The 24321-nt window shown below is 34.2% G+C and overlaps 2 protein-coding genes across 2 annotated transcripts in view; one reads left to right on the top strand and one right to left on the bottom strand.

The window, feature by feature from the left end:
• Positions 1 to 242: 242 nt before the first annotated feature.
• On the bottom strand, positions 243 to 6747 carry plaat1 (phospholipase A and acyltransferase 1). The gene is made up of 5 exons (XM_058791935.1): positions 6330 to 6747; positions 5141 to 5196; positions 3354 to 3492; positions 2029 to 2297; positions 243 to 604 (listed from the first exon to the last, which is right to left on the bottom strand). Exons 2-5 carry the CDS (start codon positions 5171 to 5173, stop codon positions 503 to 505), a joined length of 543 nt encoding a protein of 180 aa, XP_058647918.1. The 5' UTR covers positions 5174 to 5196; positions 6330 to 6747; the 3' UTR covers positions 243 to 502.
• A 1343-nt stretch (positions 6748 to 8090) lies between these two features.
• ankrd13c (ankyrin repeat domain 13C) overlaps positions 8091 to 24321 on the top strand; it is a 29754-nt gene continuing 13523 nt past the window's right edge. The window contains exons 1-4 of the mRNA XM_058790819.1: positions 8091 to 8569; positions 10394 to 10435; positions 16761 to 16865; positions 22943 to 23028. Of these exons, the coding sequence (XP_058646802.1) occupies positions 8284 to 8569; positions 10394 to 10435; positions 16761 to 16865; positions 22943 to 23028 (519 nt within the window). The 5' untranslated portion in view covers positions 8091 to 8283. The remainder of the gene's footprint in view (positions 8570 to 10393; positions 10436 to 16760; positions 16866 to 22942; positions 23029 to 24321) is intronic.

Below are 24321 nucleotides of genomic sequence, written 5' to 3'. Positions count from 1 at the left end.
AAGTTTTTGTTTACATAATATATGTGTACTGTGTATATTTATTATGTGTATATAAATACATGTATATATTTAATAAAAGTTTTATATACGTATATTAAATATATTTATATATAATATAAATTCATGTAAATATTTTCAAAATATATACTGTATGTGTGTGTATTTATATATACATAATAAATATACACAGTACACACACATAACGTAAACAAAAACTTTTATTTTGGATGCCATTAATCTTTTGACAGCACTAATATTATTAGTTACATTAAAAATAAATTAAATATTTCCTTTATACAGACAAAATCCTAGTTTACTACTATACAGTTTTATTTCAGTTCTTTGAATACCATATCAAGTTGTCACAGCAAGAGTTCATTTCATTTCAACACAACTTCTTTTCAACCTAAAGATGAGTACATCGAGGACATTTAACTGGTGAAAGCTGTTTAGTCAGCTGCCTGCAGTCTGAATGAAAAGCTGAGATTGTTCTCGAGTGGCTCTAGAAGGGTCTGTTTCTGGAGCGTGTGTTGATGAGTCCCAGCACTGAGAAAGCACTCGCTGCGGCCGTCACTAAACTGATGGCGCCTATGGCCCGCGACGCCTGCGAACACACAATCACACGCTGTATGAGATGAACAGATTACCACAGCAAAACATCAAATGATATCTGACTGTCCAGTATGCATGACAGAAAACTACAGTGTTTGATGGCATGCTGATTGATTCTGTGACAGTATTTATATCTTAGATACTCGTCTAGACACGATGCATGTCCTGAATCAGGAGCTTTCTGTTGTGTGCAGCCAAGATGCCCTAAAATGCAGCCTAGGTAGGGAACTATGGAAGCTAGTTTTCTCCACAGGATTAAAAAAAAAATAAAAAAAGGTAATTGTCACTTTTGATATCTCGCATTCTGAATTTTTCTTACAATTGCACATTTTTATCTCGCAATTCTGACTCGTTTTTTGGAATTGCACATTTTTATCTCGTAATTCTGACTTTTTTTTTGGAATTGCACATTTTTATCTCGCAATTCTGACTCGTTTTTTGGAATTGCACATTTTTATCTCGCAATTCTGACTTTTTTTGGAATTGCACATTTTTATCTCGCAATTCTGACTTTTTTCTTAGAATTGCACATTTTTATCTCGCAATTCTGACTTTTTTCTTAGAATTGCACATTTTTATCTCGCAATTCTGACTTTTTCTTTAAATTTTTATTTCGCAATTCTAAGTTTACATCTCGCAATTCTGACTTTTTTTCTTTGTATTGCACATTTTTATCTCGCAATTCTGACCTTTTTTTTTTAATTGCATATTTTTATCTCACAATTCTGACTTTTTCTTTAAATTTTTATTTCGCAATTCTAAGTTTACATCTCGCAATTCTGACTTTTTTCTTAGAATTGCACAATTTTATCTCGCAATTCTGACTTTTTTCTTACAATTGCACATTTTTATCTTGTAATTGTGACTTTTTTTTGGAATTGCACATTTTTATCTCGCAATTCTAAGTTTATATCTCACAATTCTGACTTTTTTCTTAGAATTTTTATTTCACAATTCTAAGTTTTCATCTTGCAATTCTCAGTTTATATCTTGCAAATGTAAGTGTAAAGCTCAAATTCAAAGTCTACACCTTGCAATTCTGAAGTTTATCTCCGACAATTCATTCTGATTATGAATTAATTCTGAGAATTCCATGGAGCTCGCTACACTTGAAACAAAGAAACTAATAAAATATGACAAAATATTGTATACGATAGTAAAAAATTTCATTAATTCTCACAGCTTAGAATTTAATTTTAATAACTTTCCTGGATTTAACTTAAGATAACTTAAATATCCACTTCATATTTCAAATTATACAGCACAAACACTTACTTTCTGAAGTTGAAACAGCATGTTTATATATATACCATGTTAGTGGCTGAGTACCAGACTCCCAGCACATGCCCCCTAAGAAGTGTGCTAATGATGCAGTGTTTGTGTAGTGCACACAGAGACAGAAGAAGAGCACCAAACCTGCTCAGAGACTCCCTCGCCGTAGCGCAGGAGTGTGACGAAGTGTTCACAGTTGCTTCCCAGCAGGTCATAAGACACCTCCTGACCAATGAGCAGCTGCGCTCGCTGGATGATCTCAGACACGGCCAGCGGCGTGTGATTGTCATCATATTTATTATTGATCCGGTATGAATCTCCTCCCACAACCTCCTTCAGGAGCTGCATGCGGACCACGGCCTTCCGGCTGAACACAGACTTCACACTGGACACGGCTGTGGCCGGACTCTCGTCTGACCGGAGGAAAACACAGTCACAGATGCTCTCAGAAAAATAATCATATTCATCCCTACATTTAAGATCTGTGTATTTGAATTATTGCATATAACCAGGTCAAAAAACATATGTGACCCTGCAGCACAAAAGCAGTCATAAGCAGCACAGCTATATTTGTAGCAATACATTGTATGGGTCAAAATTATACATTTCTCTTTTATGCCAAAAATCATTAGGATATTAAGTAAAGATCATGTTCCATGAAGATATTTTGTAAATTTCCTACTGTAAATATATCAAAACTTCATTTTTAATTAGTAATATGCATTGCTAAGAACTTCATTTGAACAACTTTAAAGGTGATTTTCTCAATATTTAGATTTTTTTGCACCCTCAGATTCCAGATTTACAAATAGTTGTATCTCAGACAAATATTGTCCGATCAATTCCGAAAAATGTCGGTTTTGTGCTCCAGGGTCACATATGATCATATTACCCCAATTTTACAGTATCTGCACTGGCTCCCTATTAAGTTCTGTATCAGTTACAAAATATTATTACTTACTTTTAAGGCCCTAAATGGTTCAGCTCCTGCGTTCCTAACTAGTCTTCTAGTTCAGACACATCTCTTTAGCCAAGCATTCACATAATGCATCTCATAACCTTGTACTTCAGTTACATCTGATCAAATGCACATTATTCTTTAGCTTGGGTTGAACACATCATTTTTTGCTGGGTTGGAAGAGCAGCTACGCTAATTTTTCTCTATTTGTTTCTCTGTTTCTGGGATTAGCATCCCGAGGTAACTAGGAACTACACAAGCTTCAGTCTGGATCCAGACACCTGAGAAGAGATGATGCCGAGCCTCAGACAACACACAGAACTACCAGATTCTGCTATAAGTTTGATCACAACATATAATCATTGCTGTTAATCATGTTCACCGTCTGTTTGATTACATGACATTAACTAACTGCATGATTTTTACTGTATATTTCTGCCATATGGACATCAATTTGAGATATTCACCACTGATAAGAGAGTGAGTGTGTGTGTGTGTGTGTGACTCTGACCGACAGGTGTGAGGTTGATGATGTATCCGTCTCCGAGGTAAAGAGCCCAGTGCTGATAGGCCGGTCTGAAGATCTCGATCAGGTCTCCAGGCTGAGGCTCCTCGTTACACAGAGGATGATCAGCTTCACTCGAGGCCATCTGACATCACAAATATCATCTTAGTTTATCAATAACACACCTACATTTGATTACTAATGTTTTCCATTTGATAGATTGCAGGCTTAGTGTTTTTCTAAGAAGCTTCTTTAATCCTCAGATTAAACTACAAACCCAAATAATCTTTCTCTCTTAAGTCTGCCAGCCAATATTCATCTTTCGTTGTGTCAGTTTAATAGGCCAAAAGTTGACTCACTCATGAGAAATAATATTAATAATCAGCAATAATGTTTCTGTTGTGTAGGAATAAAAAATCCTATCTAAATAGAGGCAAAAATGCAAAAAGTCTTCAATATATTGATTTTATTTCTCAATATAATAATAATAAGAAGAATAATAATTTACTAATAAATAAAAATCTTATCTAAATAAAGGCAAAATGCCAAAAATAAGTGTTCAATATATTAATTTTATTTCTCGATATAAAAATAATGATAATGATAATAATAATTTACTAATAAATAAAAATCCTATCTAAATAGAGGCAAAAATGCAAAAAGTCTTCAATATATAAATTTTATTTCTCAATATAATAATAATAATAATAATAAGAATTATTATTATTATTATTATAATTTACTAATAAATAAAAATTCCTATCTAAATAAAGGCAAAAATGCAAAAATAAGTGTTCAATATATTAATTTTATTTCTCGATATAAAAATAATGATAATGATAATAATAATTTACTAATAAATAAAAATCCTATCTAAATAGAGGCAAAAATGCAAAAAGTCTTCAATATATAAATTTTATTTCTCAATATAATAATAATAATAATAATAATAATAATAATAATAATAATAATAATAATAATAATAATAATATTAATTCACATATATTCACAGGTGCACAAAGCAGTGCATCATGGGTAATTAGCTTGTATTTGTCATCTGTTTGTTTCCTGAATCATTATGTTATTATGTTTAGCACAGATTCTTGCTGGGAAACCCAGTTTTATAAAATATTACCTTCTTTAATGCTGCTAAAATGATTTTATTGTTCAGTATTTTTGTCTTGTTTTCTGTTACAAACATCTACACATTCATAGATCAAGAAACATTTACTGAAGATGCAAAATGACTAGATTTTAATTGATTATTAATTTAATTATTAATAATAATCAGCAATAATGATTGAGAGTTTCAGTTTATTTATTATTTAGTGTCATTTATTATTTTTTATTTAGGGGTAGAGGTCACGTCAGGGATTCACATGAATTCATCTTTTTTTAAATATTTTATTTAGTATTTTTCTTTCTTTACAATGAGCGTATATGTGGTCCGTGTGGGTCCTAACACCCCAGTATAAAAATAGATCTGCAATACATTGATTTTATTCTGCAATATATATAAAACATAACATAATTTAGGGTCTTTTTTCTAAAAAAAAAAAAAAGTACAATAAGAGAGTTTTTGCTTAAAACAAGATCAAATATGTGCAAACTGGGTCAGAAAAATAAGGATTCAAAGGGAGAATATGACAGATATTTGTGTTTTAATCATAAACTCACATTTTGATGCATTTTTCAGAAAACAAGACTTCATATCACGAGTTCATCTTTACAATCTGCTCATTCACACACATTTCTAAATAAACTATAAACATAAAAAGTGCTTGTTTACTCACATTAACAGTTCTTCTATGTTGATTATCCATCATCCCACAGCACAATTCTGCACATTCTGATGGAAGAATACACCTGGGTTTTCAATCTTTATACCTTCGCTTGAATCGTGCTTCATTTAAAGACATTAGAGGAACAGTTCACCCAAAAATGAGAATTCTGTCATCGTTTTTTAAACCTGTATGAGTTTCTTTCTTCTGTTGAACACAAAGAAGATGGGTTTTTTTGTCTTCAACAGAAGAAAGAGACTCATACAGGTTTAAAACGACATGTAGAGAGTAAATGATGACAGAATTCTCAGTTTTGGGTGAACTGTCTCTTTAAATTTGCTCAACTGATGAATCATCAGACGTTCCTACAACACTGAAATCAATAAACGATGACATTATGTTTGGTGTTTCTGAGCGTGTGATGGAAAACAGCCAGAGAATGCTGGAGTAACACAACACAATGAAAACACACACACACACACACACACACACACAGAAACACACGCGATTCACAGCCTCTTACAATAGCTTGCCAATAATAGAGAAACAAGCAGAAAAACGTGTGCCACGAAACGTGTTTATCAAACATAATATTTGGACAGAAACACATTTCACATTTGTATAAACTGCACTTTTACTGAGCTTCATATCAAAATACTTTATTATAGTCAACTAAAACCATAAAAAAAACATTTTAATTACTTGAAATAAAATAAACATGAAATGAAAAAAACTTTAAAAATAAAAAACTCATTTTTTCAACATTGCCAATGCAACGTTTCTAGTTTTAATTTAGTTTAAGTTGACGACTAAAACTAAAACTGAAATAAAAAATAATAATAAACTATTTCACTGAAAAAAAATGATTCATTGAAATGTACTAATTTTTTTAAGGTAAGTGATTGCAATCAATTTATTTTAGCTACATTTAAATAAACAAATTTAGTTGACTAACTTTCAAAATTCTTTTATTTATTTAAATGTAGCTAAAATAAAATTGATTGTAACCACTTACCTTAAAAAATGTAGTATCATTTTTTTCAGTGTAGACATAAAAAAAAAAACACTCAACAAAATGACTTAAACTTCAACTAAAGTAAACATGAAAGCAGAAAATATAAAAATAAACTACTGTAGTATGTAACTGAACGAGTCTGCGGTCTAAAAACAGTCACGTCCATATGAAATAAAGCAGACTCACTTATTAGCAGATTTCATAATCAGCGGAATGATTTCAGGCCTCCATCGGATGTGTTCTGACTGAGAGAGCCTCACTGCTGCTGCGGTCACTCACCGGTCAAACCCTGCCATTGTGTGCCACACAACACAGAACAATCACACTCGCGCTCCGCTCTTTCCATCGACTCGCCGTGACGCAGACAGAATGCTTTAAGTTTAAGAATAAACTGAAGTATCGTGCCGTTATGGGCTCTTCTGACACTCTTGAGATTATAGTAAGAATAATAACAAGCAATAATGTTTCTGTTGTGTGGGATATAAATGAGAGTATCAGTTTATTTATTATTTAGTATCATTTATTATTTTTTATTAAGAGGTAGAGGTCACATCACATTTTCACATTAATTTCTCCATTATGATTTATTTAGGATTTGTCTACCTTTACAGTGAAGGTGTACATGTGGTAACACCCCTGTATAAAAATAGATTGTTTTTATTCTGCAATATATATAAAATATCGCATCATTTAATAATAAATAAATAAATACTGTCTAAATAAAGGCAAAAATGCCAAAATAAATAAATCTTCAATATATTGATTTTATTTCTCAATATAATAATATTAATAATAATAATAATAATTTACTAATACATTTAAAATCCTGTCTAAATAAAGGCAAAAATTCCAAAATAAATCTTCAGTATGTTGAATTTATTTTGCAATATTTATACTACTAATAAATAAATATAATAATAATAATAATACTAAATAAGACATCCTGTCTAAATAAAGGCAAAAATAAAACAATAATTCAATTTACTGATGTTATTCTCAATATAATAATAATAATAATAATTTACTAATAAAAGGCAAATAAAAGTCTAAATAAGTCTTTAATATATTAATTTTATTTCTCAATGTAATATAATGATAATAACAAAATGTGAATTTCTTTTTAAAATATTTTATTTAGGATTTTTCTTCCTTTACAATGAACTTTCATGAATACAAATGAAAGAGTAGAAAAATCCCTAAAAGAAAATAGATATTCACAATATTCAAAATATTTATGAGAAAATATTCTACAGAAATTCATCCTCTTTCAAATCGTTTTGTGAGTTAGATTCAAATAATAAAGGTTTAATTTGTATAATAAAGACCGCCTGACAACAAGGAATATGTGGAAATCTGTCATTTAGACGAATATTAATTTCTGAACGCGCAGATTTGTCCAGCAGGTGGCGTCCTCCTCTAAACGTGATTATTAGCATTTACGAAACGACAAGAAACGTTTATTAGATCCAAACATCTCAGCTGAATGACAAACAAACGCAGGTTTCTTCTTCTTTGGTGTTTATTGGCGGTTGGCAACTTAACTGATGGATCAGGATTTTGCTTGTAGGACAAAATAAAAGATAAAAACCTAGCAAAACAAATAAACAAACTAGAAATTAAAATAAAACAAATAAATAACAATCAAAAAGACTATATTCTTTTATATAATTTAGTTTCTTTTAAAAAATTAAATAAAATCATCACATATCTTATTAGCTGCTTTCCCTAATAAACCTGATAAAGTAAAGTGTTTTACTTTCTTCAATGACTGAATAAAGTGGCATCTCTCGCTGTTGTATTTAGCTGAATGACTCACTCTCGCGAGACTAGCCACTCTCTGCAGTCTCCCCGCACGCCATTCTCGCGAGAGTCGGGGATTGTTTCGATGCATGAGGGCGAGTCCCTTCGTTCTCGCGAGACTCCGCGCTGTGTTCATTGCGCCCGCCCGATTCTCGCGAGACTGCGAGCGGAAGATGGCAGATGGCTCTTCCTCGTAGGGTGTGTGTGTGAGTGTGTGTCGTTTGTTTACCGTTCGATGCGTCGCTCCGGTGCGTGTTTCATTCCCGTCCGTCTCCGTTGAGTCACCGGACAGTGTTCATGTTGTGCGGGCTGCTGTTTTCCACCGTTCATCTGTGTAAATATGACGGGAGAGAAGATCCGCTCGGTGCGCAAAGAGCGCAAGGCGGGTTTGGATCTGCTGGAACCGGACGAGGAGCCGGCGGCCACCGGGCCGATCAAAGCCAACCGGGGCAGCAAGATCCTCAGCGGCGGAAACCACAAGATCCTCCGCTCCAGCTCTCAGCAGAACCAGAACCACGGCGACACTGACGGCGCGTATCCCGTGCATGAGTGCGTGTTCAGGGGCGACGTGCGGAGGCTGTCATCGCTCATCCGGACGCAGAACATCGCGCAGAAAGACGTGCACGGTGAGCTGATCTAGAGCCGTAATGACCCAAAACATGCTGATCGAGAAACATCATCATCCACAAGCATGAACATCTAGAACCGTTATTATTCTGAGTGTACATGGTGATTGAGAACCACAATAATCCACAACCGTGGTGAACTAGAAATGTGTTACTTTTTAGAATCATAATATCCGGAATAATACTGATTTAGTACTATAATGACTCAAAAATATGCTGATCAAGAACCATAATAATCCAGAATCGTGTAGATTTAGAACTATTATCATTCAGCATCGTAATCCAGAAACATGTTGATTTAGAGCCCTAATGACTCAAAAACATGGTGATCTAGAACCATAATAATCCAGAATCATGCTGATCTACAACCTTAATAACTCAAAAACATGGTGTTTGATTGTCCTAATAAACCACAAGCATGATGATCTAGAACGTTATTCAGATTATAGATGGTGATTGAGAATCATAATAATCTAGAATCATGTTGATTTTGAACTATTATCTTTCAGAGTCAAAAATCTAAATATTCCAAAGCTGTGATGATCTAGAACTGTTATTCAGAGCTGTAATTATTATATAATTTGGAACCATAATGATATAAAACATTGTAATTGAGAACCATGATAATCTAGAATCATGCTACAACCTTAATAACTCAAAAATAGGGTGATTGAGAATCATAGTAATCCAGAGTATTCTGATCTAGAACCTAAATGTGATAATCAAGAACCATAACAATCCAGAATCACGCTGAACTAGAACTGTTATTATTCAGATTCATATTAATTCGGAGTCGTGCTGATCTAGAGCCTTAATGGTGATCTAGTATCATGATCCAGAACCGTGGTGATCTAGAACTGTTGTTATTGTTCAGAGCCATGCTTGTTATATTTGGAGCCATAATGACTCAAAAATGTGGTGATCGACAATCATAATAATCCACAGCCACAGTGATCTAGACCTATTATTATTATTCAGAGTCTTATTTATACAGACATGTTTATCTAGAAGCATAATGCCTCAAAAATATGGTGACTGAGAATCTTAATAATCCAGAATGATCTAGAACTGTTATATTCAGATTCATAATAATTCAAATCATGCTGATCTGGAGCCTTAATGACTTATTAACCTGTTAATCAAGAATAGTGATCCAGAGTTGTGGTGATCTAGAACTGTTGTTGTTATTCAGAGCCATAATTATTATATAATGCCTAAAAAATATGGTGATATAGAGAACCATATCAATTCACAGCTAAAGTGATCTAGACCTGATATTATTATTCAGTGTATAATAATAATACAGAAACATTCTTATCTAGAACCAAATACGGTGACAGAGAATCTTAATAATTCAGAATCATGAGGAGGATCTAGAACTGTTTTTATTCAGATTCATAATTCAGATTATGAACCACAGTAATCCAGAATATTGATGATCTAGAGCCTTGATGACTCAGAAACATGGTCGAGAGCCATAATAATTATGACAATAATGGAAAAGTAGTTTGCTTGGATCTTGTAATTCTGCATGTTTTGCCTGTGACGGACAACACCAAAGCTAGCATTCATTTCAGGCTTTGTCTGTATGATGGATTATGAATCAGTCATGATTAATGTCACTCTCCTGAGCCGGTTCGTTTGATTCACTGACCTGTCTTACCTGTTTTCATTCTCATATAATATCAAGCTGCTTCTCTGCACATGCATAACAGAGGTCTTATAATTGTGATGAACAAAACTGAAAATAAATACAGAAGCACAGAGATTGCTCAGTTTGGGTTTGTCTCGGTTGTAAATGACTCAGTATTGTCTGTTTTACAGGAAACACCCCCCTTCATCTGGCTGTTATGATGGGTCATAAAGGTGAGTTACCTGCTTCTGATCAGCACGATGCATCTGACACAACAGATCAGTGGCATAAAACATAATTTATGAACTTTTGCACAAGTCTCAATGGGAGACTCTCATGAAAACATGAAAAAATAAAAAGGTATATTTTGCATGGAAAAAAGCATATTTTGGGACTATTAAGTTTTTAATTGACATTTTTTCATGATTGTTCACATGCATTTTCAATGCAAAACCCTCATGTTCATTACAGTAACACATCCAGATGTTGTTTTCTTTTGACCACTACATTTTTTTTTTTTCATTGTCATTACTGTGATTCAATAATTCTTTATTATATGTGACCCTGGACAACAAAAGCAGTCTTAAGTGTAAATTTTTCCAAAATTGAGATGTATACATCATCTGAAAGCTGAATAAATAATCTCTCGATTGATGTATGGTTTGTTGGACAATATTTGTCTGAGATACAACTATTTGAAAATCTGGAATCTGAGGGTGCAAAAACATCTAAATATTGAGAAAATCACCTTTAAAGTTGTTCAAATGAAGTTCTTAGCAATGCATATTACTAATCAAAAATGAAGTTTTGATATATTTACGGTAGGAAATTTACAAAATATCTTAATGGAACATGATCTTTACTTAATATCCTAATGATTTTTGGCATAAAAAGAAAATAATAATTTTGACCCATACAATGTATTTTTGGTTATTGCTACAAATATACCCAGAGACTTAAGACTTGTGTTGTGGTCCAGGGTCACAGATTACAATACAACATATACTATAATAATACAATGATTTTTTTTTTTATATTTACGTATCTATAACTGTTTAGTGTAGAGTACATTCTGAACACTGTTGAACATGATAATTATCATCAGAAGTGTTTTATCAGTGCTGTTTATTGGTATTCATGTCTTTTGTTACGATTTCATACAGTTAGTGACATACGGCTTGAAATATCTCGCTGAATTTGACTGTTTTTAATGTACTTCATGAAGTTTTGATGTTCTCTGTAGTAATGCCGAATGCATTTGTCTGTGAATGCGGGCCGTGGTGAAATATTCATGCACGGCTCCCCTGTGAGTGCACGACTACACTCTAATTTCATTAATACACTACACGCTTATTAATAATTTAAGCGGGATTTCTCAGCAGTGTAGCGGGAATGAAAGACCTCGCTGGCTGATTTAGTGAAGACTGTTGCTGTAAATCTGCCTCAGTGTGTTCAGAGTTCACACACACACACACACACACACACACACACACACAGTCTGGCATATGTGGTTTACGGGGACTCTCCATAGGCGTAATGGTTTTTATACTGTACTTACTGTATGTGCTATTGTCCTACACCAACCCTACACCTAAACCTACCCCTTACAGGAGACTTTCTGCATTTTTAGATTTTCAAAAAAACACCATTTAGTATATTTTTTAAGCCTTTTGTTTTACGGGGACATAGGCAGTGTCCTCATAAACCACCTTCAAATTGTAATACCTCTGTCATACCCATGTTATTATACAGATTTGTGTCCTCATAAACCATATATACCAGTTCACACACAGACACTCGCTCTCTCACTCGCACACACACACACACACACACACATGTCTGGTTTGCTATCCTTGTGGGGACTCTCCATAGGCGTAATGGTTTTTCTACTAAACATCATTTACTATTTTTAATAAACACAGGCCGGTCCCCACAATGTCAAAAATTTCAGGTTTTACTATCCTTTTATCCTTTACTGTCCTTGGACATTTGGTCCCCACAATGTAGCATAAACAAGTACACACACACACACACACACACACACACACTCGCTTTCTCACTCGCTCACTCGCACGTACACACACACAGACAGACAGACAGACACACACTCACTCATTCACACACACACACACACACACACACACACACACAGACAGACACTCACTCATTCACACACACACACACACACACAGACAGACAGACAGACACTCACTCATTCACACACACACACACACACACACACACACAGACAGACAGACAGACACACAGACAGACACTCACTCATTCACACACACACACACACACACACACACACACACACACACACACACACAGACAGACAGACAGACACTCACTCATTCACACACACACACACACTCGCTCTCACTCACTCACACTCGCACGCACACACACACACACACACTCACGCACACGCACACACTCACACGCACACTCACGCGCACACACACACTCATGCACACTCACTCGCACACACACACTCACTCGCACACACATGCACACTCACTCACTCACACACACACACACACACACACACACACACACACACACACACACACACACACACACACAGACAGACAGACAGACAGACACACTCACACACACTCTCTCACACACACACACACACATGGTATTGGAAAACACAGGGTTTCTGCTTTCAGTCTTAAAGTGCCCCTATCATGGATTATGCAAGGTTCATATTTTGGTTTTGGGATCCCCAGCAACAGGTTGACATGCATGCAAGGTCAAAAAACACTTTCATTTTCTTATAATATGCATTTATTTGTACCTTATTTGCTTAGCGACTCCCAGACGATTCTCTCTGCGATTCATTTGATAAACTCCTCCTTTGCGTGACGCTAATCTGCGGTGATTGGTTGATTTCATTTAAAGCAGTGTTTGTGAGGCAGTGCTGCTTTGTGTACAGCGTTACCAGGGAAACAGATATTTTAACGCTCCTCCAGCGGCACCTAGTGGCAAAGAATGAATTTACATTTTCATTCGGACCAACATGAAAAGACCAACAAGTGGGCGGCAATATGCTAATGTTTCATGTTGAGGTCAAGATGAAACGGCTTGGGAGTCGTTTTAAAAATGACTCGTTTCAATGATTCAGAGTCGACTCTTTCTTTTGAGAGACGATAACTTTATACATGGTGCTCTTTCAGATTTAAAACTTTGCAGGATGTTTTCATTCAGTTAGAGCTGCTGTTACACACTGCATGAAAGATCATCTTCAAAAATACGTAATAGGGGCGCTTTCATTCGCTCTTCCACAAATAAAGGCCTGAAATCATTTTTAAATAGGACCAGAAAGTCTTAAATTCATAAAGTCGTGGCATTAAATGTTGCATGCGCTGCAAAACATGAATCTCTTCCTCAGTATTTTTGTTTTGTTCTCCAGTACAAATATCTAAACATACTTAAATCAAGATACATTTACTGGAGATGCTGAAGATATGAAGTCTTGTTTTATGAGAAACTGATCAAAATGAAGTTGTTTCGTGAACCTTGCTTATGAATCATTTGATTCACGAGCCCGCTCTGAAGTTACGATCTGAATCAAAAGAGTTCATGAATAAAACGAGAACAAATATCTGCCAATGAGGAATGAAAACTTTCCTTTGAATTAAGTGTGAATTTCTCTGACAAGATTTGTTATTGTTTTAATCATAAACTCACTTCATTTTGATCAGTTTCTCAAAAAACAAGTCTTCTGATCTTATGTCATTCTGCTTCTCCAGTAAATGTATCTTGATTTCAGAATCTATAGACATTTTCACTGGAAAACAAGACAAAAATACAGAGGAAGAGCAGTGCTTTTTTGCAGTGATCAGAAGTACAGTAAAAGTTATTTCCGTATTCTAGTGTTTTGGAGAATGAATTAAAATGGATTAAAAAGTAATGGTATTTACTCGCAGTACAGCAAACCCGTCACGGTCTCTTCATTGATCTGATATAAAAGCCGCTGGGCTGTGCTGAGTGTTTCTAGCGGAGAGAAGGACATTGTTAAGCGCTAACAGAGCAGCGCAGAAGGTCACCAAACACTTGGCAGCGACTCAAACCTGCTGCTGTCGCTGTGTTTCTCTGCTGAAGCGGAGCAGTGTTCAGACTGAGACTGAACACATCACAACCCACTGACGCTGCTCACAGTCACATGATTATAGTGTGAGTGAATACAGTCATGGCCAAAAATATCGGCACCCTTGGTAAATATGATCAAAGAAGGCTGTGAAAATTAATCTGCATTGTTAATCCTTTTGATGTTTTATTTTAAAAATTCACAAAAATCTAATCTTTCATTGGATAATAAGAATTTAAAATGGGGGGAAATATCATTATAAAATAAATGTTTTTCTCAAATACACGTTGGACACAATTATTGGCACCCCTAGAAATTCTTATGAGTAAATTATCGCTGAAGTATATTCCCATTCATATTCACAATTTGAGCACTCCAGGGTGATTATGAACATGAAATTATCCAGCCATGGCTTCCTGTTTCACAGAAATATAAATAGGAGGGAAAACAAAGCCCAAATTCCCTTAATCATCATCACAATGAGAAAAACCAAAGAATATATTTCTGATGTGCAGCAAAAGATAATTGAGCTTCACAAATTAGTGAAGTGGCTTTAAGAAAAGAGCTAGAGCCGTGAAAATTCCCATCTCCACCATCAGGGCAATAATTAAGAATTTCCAATCAACATAAAATGTTATGAATCTGCCTGGAAGAGGACGTGTGTCTATATCGTCCTAATGCACGGTGAGAGGAGATTTTGAGTGGCTAAAGACTCTCCGAGGACCACAGCTGGAGAATTGCAGAAAATAGTTGAGTCTCGGGGTCAGAAAACCTAAAAAAATGGTCAAACAGCAGCTACATCAAAAACTTTTATTTTGGATGCGATTAATGGTTTGACAGCACTACTTGCAATTCAGATTTTTTTTTTTCTTTTTATTTTGTATTTACATTTTGCAATTTTGTTTTCAACATGGAATAGAATGGAAAAGGTAGTTGCAACTTTTTATTTCAAAAGTCTCTGACTCTTTTTGTGCGATGGCGACATTGTCACAATTTAGACTTTCCGTTTCGCAGTTCTGTTTTTTTCTTGGAATTCTGACTTTACGGCTCACGTTTGTTTTTTGTTTCAGGCATAGAATGAAAAATAAAAAAAGGTAATTGCGACTTTATATCTCACAATTCTTTACTTTTTTTCTTCAGAATTGCAAGTTATAAACCCACAATTTCTCAATTTTATTTTAACTTCACATTTTGCAATTTTAGTTTTTGCCATGGAATACATTTTTTTTAAAAGGTAGTTACAACTTTTTATCTCACAATTCTGTCTTTTGCAATTGCGACGTTATCTAACAATTTAGATTTTTCTTCTCGCAATTCTGCCCCCTGCCCCCCCCCTCCGATTTCTGATTTAACATGTTAAAAATTTTCAAATGGTAGTTGCAACTTTGTCTCATAATTCTGACTTTATATTTGGCAGCTCAGATTTTTTCTCAGAATTGCAATAAAAAAATCTAAATTGTCACATAATAAAAAGCAATAACCTATTGACTAACTTTTTTTTATTCCTTAGCTGAAATAAGCTTCCATAGCATACTGTATCCCACAATGCAGTGCATTAGACTTGACCTTCCATTTCCAGCTTGATATTTACATAAAAATGTATGCATTTACGTTGATACATAAATGTAAATGCATTTGGCAGACGCTTTTATCTAAAGCAACTTACAGTGACTTGAAACTATACAAGGTATTAAATATTAAAATCTATGACTTTATTATATTACTTATTTGTTATTATTTACGATAATATATTAAAGTACTATTTTTATTTTATTGTATTTATATATTTTGTATTTATTTTAGTATTTTTTGTTTTTTAAATATTTTTTATTTTATATATTTTTTTAATTAAATATTTACATTTTAATGTCAAGAGTTGAGACATTTTTTATCAAAATTGGATTAAATGCTAAATAATGCAGTAAACATGCACTATATAGTGTACTACAGTTTGAAGTGTTTTACTGGGTTCTCTTTCACGTGTTGTTTTCAGAAGTCAGCAGTATATAGTGTGTAGTGTGCTAGTATTTCATCTTTACTGGCTCTAGACGTCCGCTAGTGTTTGACCCGTGAAGAGCTCGGAGGAGTTTCTTTCTTCTGAACGCTGAAATTAAAGGCGTTCCTTTGTGGCCACAGCAGAAGAGGGATGTTAAATTAAGCTGCTGCACCTCCTTTCATGTTTAAATCGGGATCTGGGTGTCATTTCTGGAGCTCGTGCTCTGGGTGAAAGGGTTCTGCTGTGTCTTAAAGCATCTGAAATGCATAATAAAACAGCAAAATAAGGGTCATTTATTGAAAAGAAAGATTCATAGATGCAGTATTTGACAGACAGTTTGGAGACAGTTGATGTAGTTAGTGTTTGTGAAGCATGTTTGATTTATCTTTGTCTGTGATGTGAGTGAAATCAGATGTTCAAGGGACTGTAAGGAAGCATTGATCTGCTCTTCTCTCCTCCTCAGAATGTGCCCATCTCCTGCTGGCCCATAATGCACCAGTAAAAGTGAAAAACGCTCAGGGATGGAGTCCGCTCGCCGAGGCCATCAGCTACGGAGACCGACAGATGAGTACGGCATTGATATACTGTTATAGTTTTTGTTCATATCTTGAATTAGATTTTATTTTTATATTTTGTTTACATTTTAATTTTACATTTTTTTTTTTCATTTAAAAAATTTATTTACAGTATTTTTTTTATAATTTTCATTGTTTTGTCATTTTTATTGTTTATAAATATGGTTTTTATTAAGTTTCAGCTTGTTTAGTTTTAGTTATTTTAGTGCTTAAATGAAAATGAGAAATACTGCCTTGGCAACTAGCTGATAAATAAATATATATATAATTTAAAAAATAAATTTTATTACATATCAGGTCATGTTTATTTTAAGTAATTAAATGTCTATATGGTTTCAGTTTTTGTTCATTTTAGTACTTCAATTTAAAAAATAAAATAAAAAATTAGAATTATTTCCGTAGCTAGCTGAAATAAAATGTTTATTTTATTTTTTATTTTATTTTTTATTTTATTTATTTTTAATTTTTGTATATATATTTTTATATTTCAGTTAATTCTTTTTTTTTCTTTCTTTCTAACGATTACATTCTTATGGTTTTATGTTTTATTTAGTTTATTTTGGTACTTAATCTTAAATTAAACAAAAGAGAAATATTGCCTTGGCAACTTAAAATAAAAAGTATTTTTATATATACATTTTGTTATATTTCGGTTAAATGTTTATTTCATTTCAAGTAATGAAATTTCTTTATGTTTTCAGTTTCGGTTTTAGTTTATTTTAGTACTGCACTAAACAAACCTGAGAATCATTTCCTTCGCTAGCTGAAATAAAATAAGTTTAAGTTTTATTATTTTTGTATTTATTTTATTTTATTTCAAGTACAAATTTTTTTGGGGGTTTTAACTAGTTGGCTAGAGTGTGTGTAAATATATGTGTGTGTGTGTGTGTGAGGGAGAGAGAGCGAGCGTGTGTGTGTGAGAGAGAGACTGTGTGTGTGTGTGTGTGTGAGTGAGAGAGAGAGAGAGAGAGTGTGCGTGTGTGTGTGAGTGAGAGAGAGAGAGAGAGAATGTGCGTGTGCATGTGAGTGTGTGTGTGTGTGTGAGAGAGAGTGTGTGTGTGTGTGTGTGTGAGAGAGAGAGAGTGTGTGAGTGAGAGAGAGAGAGAAAGATTGTGTGTGTGTGTGTGTGTGAGTGAGAGAGAGAGAGAGAGAATGTGTGTGCATGTGAGTGTGTGTGTGTGTGAGAGAGAGAGAGTGTGTGTGTGTGTGTGTGAGAGAGAGTGTGTGTGTGTGTGTGTGTGAGTGAGAGAGAGAGAGAGAGAGAGTGTGTGTGTGTGTGTGTGTGTGTGTGAGAGAGAGAGAGTGTGTGTGTGTGTGTGTGTGTGTGAGAGAGAGAGAGTGTGTGAGTGAGAGAGAGAGAGAAAGATTGTGTGTGTGTGTGTGTGTGTAATAAGGTCATGTGAACTCCGCTCTGATCTCCTCCATTAAGGACAGCACGAGTCCAGATGAAATGTGTGTGTTTTGTTGTGGTGAGTTAGATTAAATCCAGATTAAATCTCACTCTGGATTACGTTACACCATCAGCGCTAATTCACTGAAAATCCTGTGAGCATTAATGTGTGTTTACCAGCTCCTAACGATGCTCAGTCTGTGCTAATGAAGAGCGATCAGAGCTCACTCTTTACTCAGGAATCATTGGGCTGCGTATCTGCTAGAAATGCAAAAGAGAAACAACATCAGCCTGAGTCTGAGTCACATACCTGTGAAATCTGTCTGGTTTATTCATTTATACATTTTATTTAATTTCCGCCCCCCCATATTTCTGTTTTAATTTTTTGTGGATTGTGTTGTAATGGTTTAACAAAATGTTAATAAACAAAAGGATGTCTTATCATTTGAATAAAACTTTAACAGTTTAATAATTTGTTAACATGTTAACAATAGTGGCCTATATTTATTTATTTATTAGAAAATCTTCTTTTTCCTGGATTCAGTTTTAATTGTCCAAGTACATTTTCAAAGTATGTTTAAACAATCAAATTCATAAAACTGTAACAATTTAATAATTTGTTGACATTTTGACAATAATAGTGCCTATTTGAATTCTGTGCTTTATATTTTTTTTGTGTTTAATTCTGTTTTATGATTTAATACAAATTTATTATAAACAGATGTAATCAAATAAATCCATACAACTTTAACAATTTAATTAATCTTTTACAATTTAATCCTTTTTTTTTTTTTTTGTGGCAGAGTGCTGTGGGTAACAAAGGGTTACTGTTTAAATTGGTAATGTATTTCAGTCATAATTTCTTCAAGTTAAGCCAAACTTTTATTTTGGCGAGTCGTAGTGAGTTTCTACGTATCCGATGAAAGGGTGAAATCCCATTTTTGTGACTGGATTCTGTGCTCAAACAGTCAAACAGTCCATTAGAATCACATTTTGTTGTTGCTTTATTAGCATGACGTACTTCTGTTCATATTTCCTCTTCACAATCTTCATTCTCGTCTGACTTCATCATTCTCTTCGTGTTGTGTTTCAGAAGCGGCCAACTGCTGATTAACTGTTATTGACTCACCAAAGCCAGCTTTTATTGCATCGCATGTAACGCTGCCTCAGATGTGAGGTTTTTTTTTAGAAGGTGTCATAGTTTTGGTGGCTTGAGTTATTAATTTCTCAGTGAAGATGATGATGAATCAGTGATGGTGGGTGGCGGTGACGATGCAGCACATGAATCATCTCTCCATCACTCCCATCAGCCGAGAGCAGCGAGATGTTCGGAAGGGGGTCAAGACCTTTGATTGATGACATTAGAGGTCATCTTAGATGTTGGTCGACTAGTTCACCCAAAACTGATCATTCTGTCTTATTTACTTACCAAACCTGTATGACTCACTTTCTTCTGTGAACCACAGAAGTAGATATTTTGAGAAATGTGTCTGTAGCTTGTGTTTTAAACGGTGAAAGTCAATGGGGTCCAAAGTCATACATGTTTGGAACCACGTGACTAAGAGTAAATGAGAGATTGTTTTCTCTGTGTTGAGCTGGTTATCTCTTCACTCACCTGTACTAGTTAGTTTAACTGAGGACGCTGGTTTCTAGACGTGCAGCAGATGAACATCGCTCTTCTGGTCTGGTTCATCTGAGCTCCTCTGGCAGGGAAACTGCTTCCCGAAGCCAATCGGAGACTGAGATCAGAGCCGAAAGCGGAGCGCTCCGTCTGTCTGCTCTGAGTTTAGTGATGGAGGTGTTTGTGTGCTCGTGTGTCACACTGTGCATCATGGGAGTTTAATGGCTGTGAATCAGAATCGACTGGTTTCTGTCGTCAGTTCTCAAGAGCTCACGGTGCAAGTCCAGACGTGATGGAGATCAACGGAGAATGAAAAACAAACGACAATCATTTCAAATGCTGTGCAAATCAGTGCAGTTACAGGTGATTTAAGTGGCATGATCCGAATGTCTCAAATTAAAAACACGAAGAAGGTCTGTACTCTAAAAATGTGCTTCTATGAGATGTTTATTAAGGTTGTAGCAGAATAAAACACGTACTAGTGACAGTCTGTCCTTGAGCTGCATTCAGTTTAGAAGAGTTTGAGAGAAATGCTGAATACTGTCTGCTTGTGTATTTGATCAAGCCTAGAGTAATCAATGCATCTGTTTTCATTTGGTGCTATTTCAATACGTTTTAAACAATACGTTATTTCAGTACTTTTGATAATATTTCAATACTTTTGATACTATTTCAGCATTTTGATACTATTTCAGTATTTTTGTAATATTTCAATACTTTTGATACTATTTCAGCATTTTGATACTATTTCAGTATTTTTGTAATATTTCAATACTTTTGATACTATTTCAGCATTTTGATACTATTTCAGTATTTTTGTAATATTTCAGTACTTTTGATAATATTTCAGTATTTTGATAATTTCAGGACTTTTAATAATATTTCAATACTTTTGATATTATTTCAGTATTTTCATAATATTTCAGTACTTTTGGTACTATTTTAGTACTTTTTTAATAATATATAAGTATTGATAAAATCTCAGTACTTTTAGTATTTTGATACCGTTTCAATAATTGTTATCTTATTTCAGCACTTTTGAGACTATTTCAGCACTTTTGAGACTATTTCAATACTTTTGATACTATTTCAGTATTTTTGGTAATATCAGTATTTTGATACTATTTCAGTACTTTAAATATTATTTCAGTATTTTCATACTATTTCAATAATTTTTATCCTATTTCAGTACTTTTGATACTATTTCAGTATTTTGATACTATTTAAATACTTTTGATAATATTTCAGTACGTGATGCTATTTCAATAATTTTGATACTATTTAGTAGGGGTGTCAACGTTAACTCGTTAACACATGCAATTAATCAAAACATTTTAATGCGTTAATATTTTTTTAATGCAAATTAATCGCTTGATAAGGTTTGACCCCAACTTCTTCCCGTCGTCGCAGCGCGGAAGGTTATCTATCATTGTGTGACGAGGGTACAGCAGTGTTGCCAGGGTAACGGCACAAGTGGGCTACTTTGAAAATACAGTCGCGGGAAAAATTACAGAGCCGTGGGTTGCGTTTTCTTGGGGCTACTTTTATAATGTACCATGGCCACCCAAAGTGTATATAGACAAATTAAAATTAAAATAGATCCTTTTACTAATGTGTATTATATTATACTTGGAATGTATCCCTAGCAACTTAAGAACGGAGAGGCGGTTAACATCACAAACAACGTGAGTTTCAGCAGAGCATACATGTCTTTTACACAGCAGAAATAAACATGACAACAGCCACTATAGATTATATAAGATAATAAACACACGATTACGATAGGATATGATCTGTATGTTAATTTCTTGAGTTGAATGTGTGCATCTGAAATGCTAATTTGTGCAGCATATAAAAGGCTATAAATAGCATATTTTAACAGCAGTAAACGACCAAATTGCACATGTGATCGTAAAAGGAAGTTATTACAAACACTCGATGGTGGTTTGGTTTGACGTGAGTTCTGAGTAAAAGTGTATTATTAACCTCATAAATTGTCTTATGAAGCATGATGCTAATATTAGCTCTAATGCAGCTGCAGAACAGGTGCAATTCTTCTTCATAATGCATTTTGTCATAATACTTCACGTAAGGTCGCAAGAAATGTTTTGTTGTATTTATTTAGAAATACTTTTGATAATAGTTGGGTAAATGTATACTGGGATTGAAGCGATGTGGCTTGGTAAACGTTTTATTGCCAGTTTAAAGGCAGATAATGGCTGAATAAAAACAAATGAATAATAAGGATTATGTCTCATACCTGGCGGAGGTGTGAAAGGTTGTGTTTCCTTAAACTAGTTTGTCATGCCTTTCGTTTTCAACACATTTACAGGTAAATCCTAGTATTTTAAATTTGTGATTAATCATGATTAATCACAGTCCATGACTGTGATTAACGCGATTCAATTTTTTAATCGATTGACAGCACTATATATATATATATTTGATACTATTTCAGTGCAGTTGATAAAATCGTATTACTTTTGATATTGTTTTAATATTCTTAATACTATTTCAATATTTGAATACTATTTCAATACTTTTAATGCTATTTCTTTTGATAGTATTTCAGTACTTTTTCCCAGTTTCCTCCAGTGCAAGTGTTTCATTCAGAGGGATTAGCCTCGTTCAGTGACATCATAGACTCAACCAATCACAGCGCTTTATCTTGGGGTTTGGATGTCGTGATTCATTAGGCACGCAGCAGCACGGAGACGCTCGTCAGGAAAGCCCTCGTTAGAGAGCTGCTCATTAACACACAGCTCTCATTAGTGTGTGATTCCCGCTGCACTGACGGTGATGCTGCTGTTGTGTGTGTTTCTCAGACGGCTCACAGGTCTGCTGTGTGTGTTTTGATGATCCATCATTTCCACGTTACCCTCAGGCCATCCACTATCAGGAGGAGTGTGTTTCTTCATCAGATTTGTAGAAATGTATATCAGTGTCTCAGCAATGGATGCTCTGCAGCTGTTTGGACTCTCATTCTGACGGCACCCATTCATATAAAGCTTTTGAAACGGATGAAATGGGAAGTTAATGGTTGATGTGTTGTGTTTCAGTCACGGCTCTGCTGAGGAAGCTGAAGCAGCAGTCACGAGAGAGTGTGGAGGACAAGAGACCCCGTCTGCTCAAAGCACTGAAAGAGGTAAAGCAGCAGGCCACACACACACACACACACACACACTCAGAGTCCCTGTGTGTTAATTAGCATCAGCACTGAGACTGAGGCGTCTGGGAATGATCTGCAGACAGGAAATGACCTACAGGAAAGAAGATACTCAATGTCACCTCACTGTAGACGCTTCAGATTCACACGAGCGCTCCATAACAAACAATGAGTTTGAGTGCATATTTTAGTTATTAACTTACTGATGAGATGTCTTGCCTTTAATAATATCAGGCAATGCCTTATTTAAAAAAAATGGGGAAAATGTAGGTTTTCCTTAAAATATCAAGCTGAAAGATCTTTTATAATCGCTGTGTTTTATATATACTGTTGTGAGAAAGAAATTGAATATAGTTTTCTTAATTTATTAAAGTTTTATTTTAATTTCTACTAATATTATTTGCTGGTAATATGGCAGTTAATAAAGAAATTAATTAATTAATTAAATGCATTTAAAATTAGGATTTAAAAAAACAAAAACAAATCAAATATCAAGCTGAAAGAGCTTTTATAATTACTATATTTGTATATTGTTTTAACCAAGATATTGTTAAATTATTGTGTATAGTTTATTGCAGTGTTATTATTGAAATTATTATTTTCATTTCTACTGATAGCCTTTGTGGCTAATATGGCAATTAATAAATAAGCAAAAATGCATGTAAAAAACAGGACATTTTTTATCATTTCTATCAAATATTAAGCGGAAAGAGCTTTTATAATTGCTACATTTTGTAAATATACTGTTGTAAGAAAGTACTTGTTAAATTATTGTGCAAGTAATTTTCTTTATTGAAGTTTTACTGTTGTAATAATTTTGATTTCTATTAATAGCATTTGTTAATATGGCAATAAATAAATACAAAAATATTTTTTCTATGAAATATCAAATTGCAATATTTTTATAGTGCTGTACAAAAACATTGTTAAATGATTGTATTGTAAGTTTATGTGGGAAAGCAATTAAGAAAATGCTAGTAAATTTCATAATTACTTAGTTGTAAAACAGAAACGCCTCGGCACTAGAGCTGCACGACACCCAGGCGATCCGCGTCTGTTAAACCTTTGACAAAATCATACATTTAACATTCAAATATTATTTCTGTCTTTCATATTATCACAGAAATACTGGGATGAAGGTTTATAGTTCAGATGTAAACATTGATGTCTTTGGTTTGTGTTGATTGCATTGTTTCGCCACTAGGTGGCAACAAGTGACTGTTAAAAATGTATTTGTCTTTGAATCAAGAAATTCGCTGATTCATCCAATAA

Source organism: Onychostoma macrolepis, chromosome 11 (assembly GCF_012432095.1).
Source record: "Onychostoma macrolepis isolate SWU-2019 chromosome 11, ASM1243209v1, whole genome shotgun sequence".
Taxonomy (NCBI): Eukaryota; Metazoa; Chordata; class Actinopteri; order Cypriniformes; family Cyprinidae; genus Onychostoma; species Onychostoma macrolepis.
Note: the sequence above shows the minus strand (reverse complement) of the source record. Positions and strands in the feature narration are given on the sequence as shown.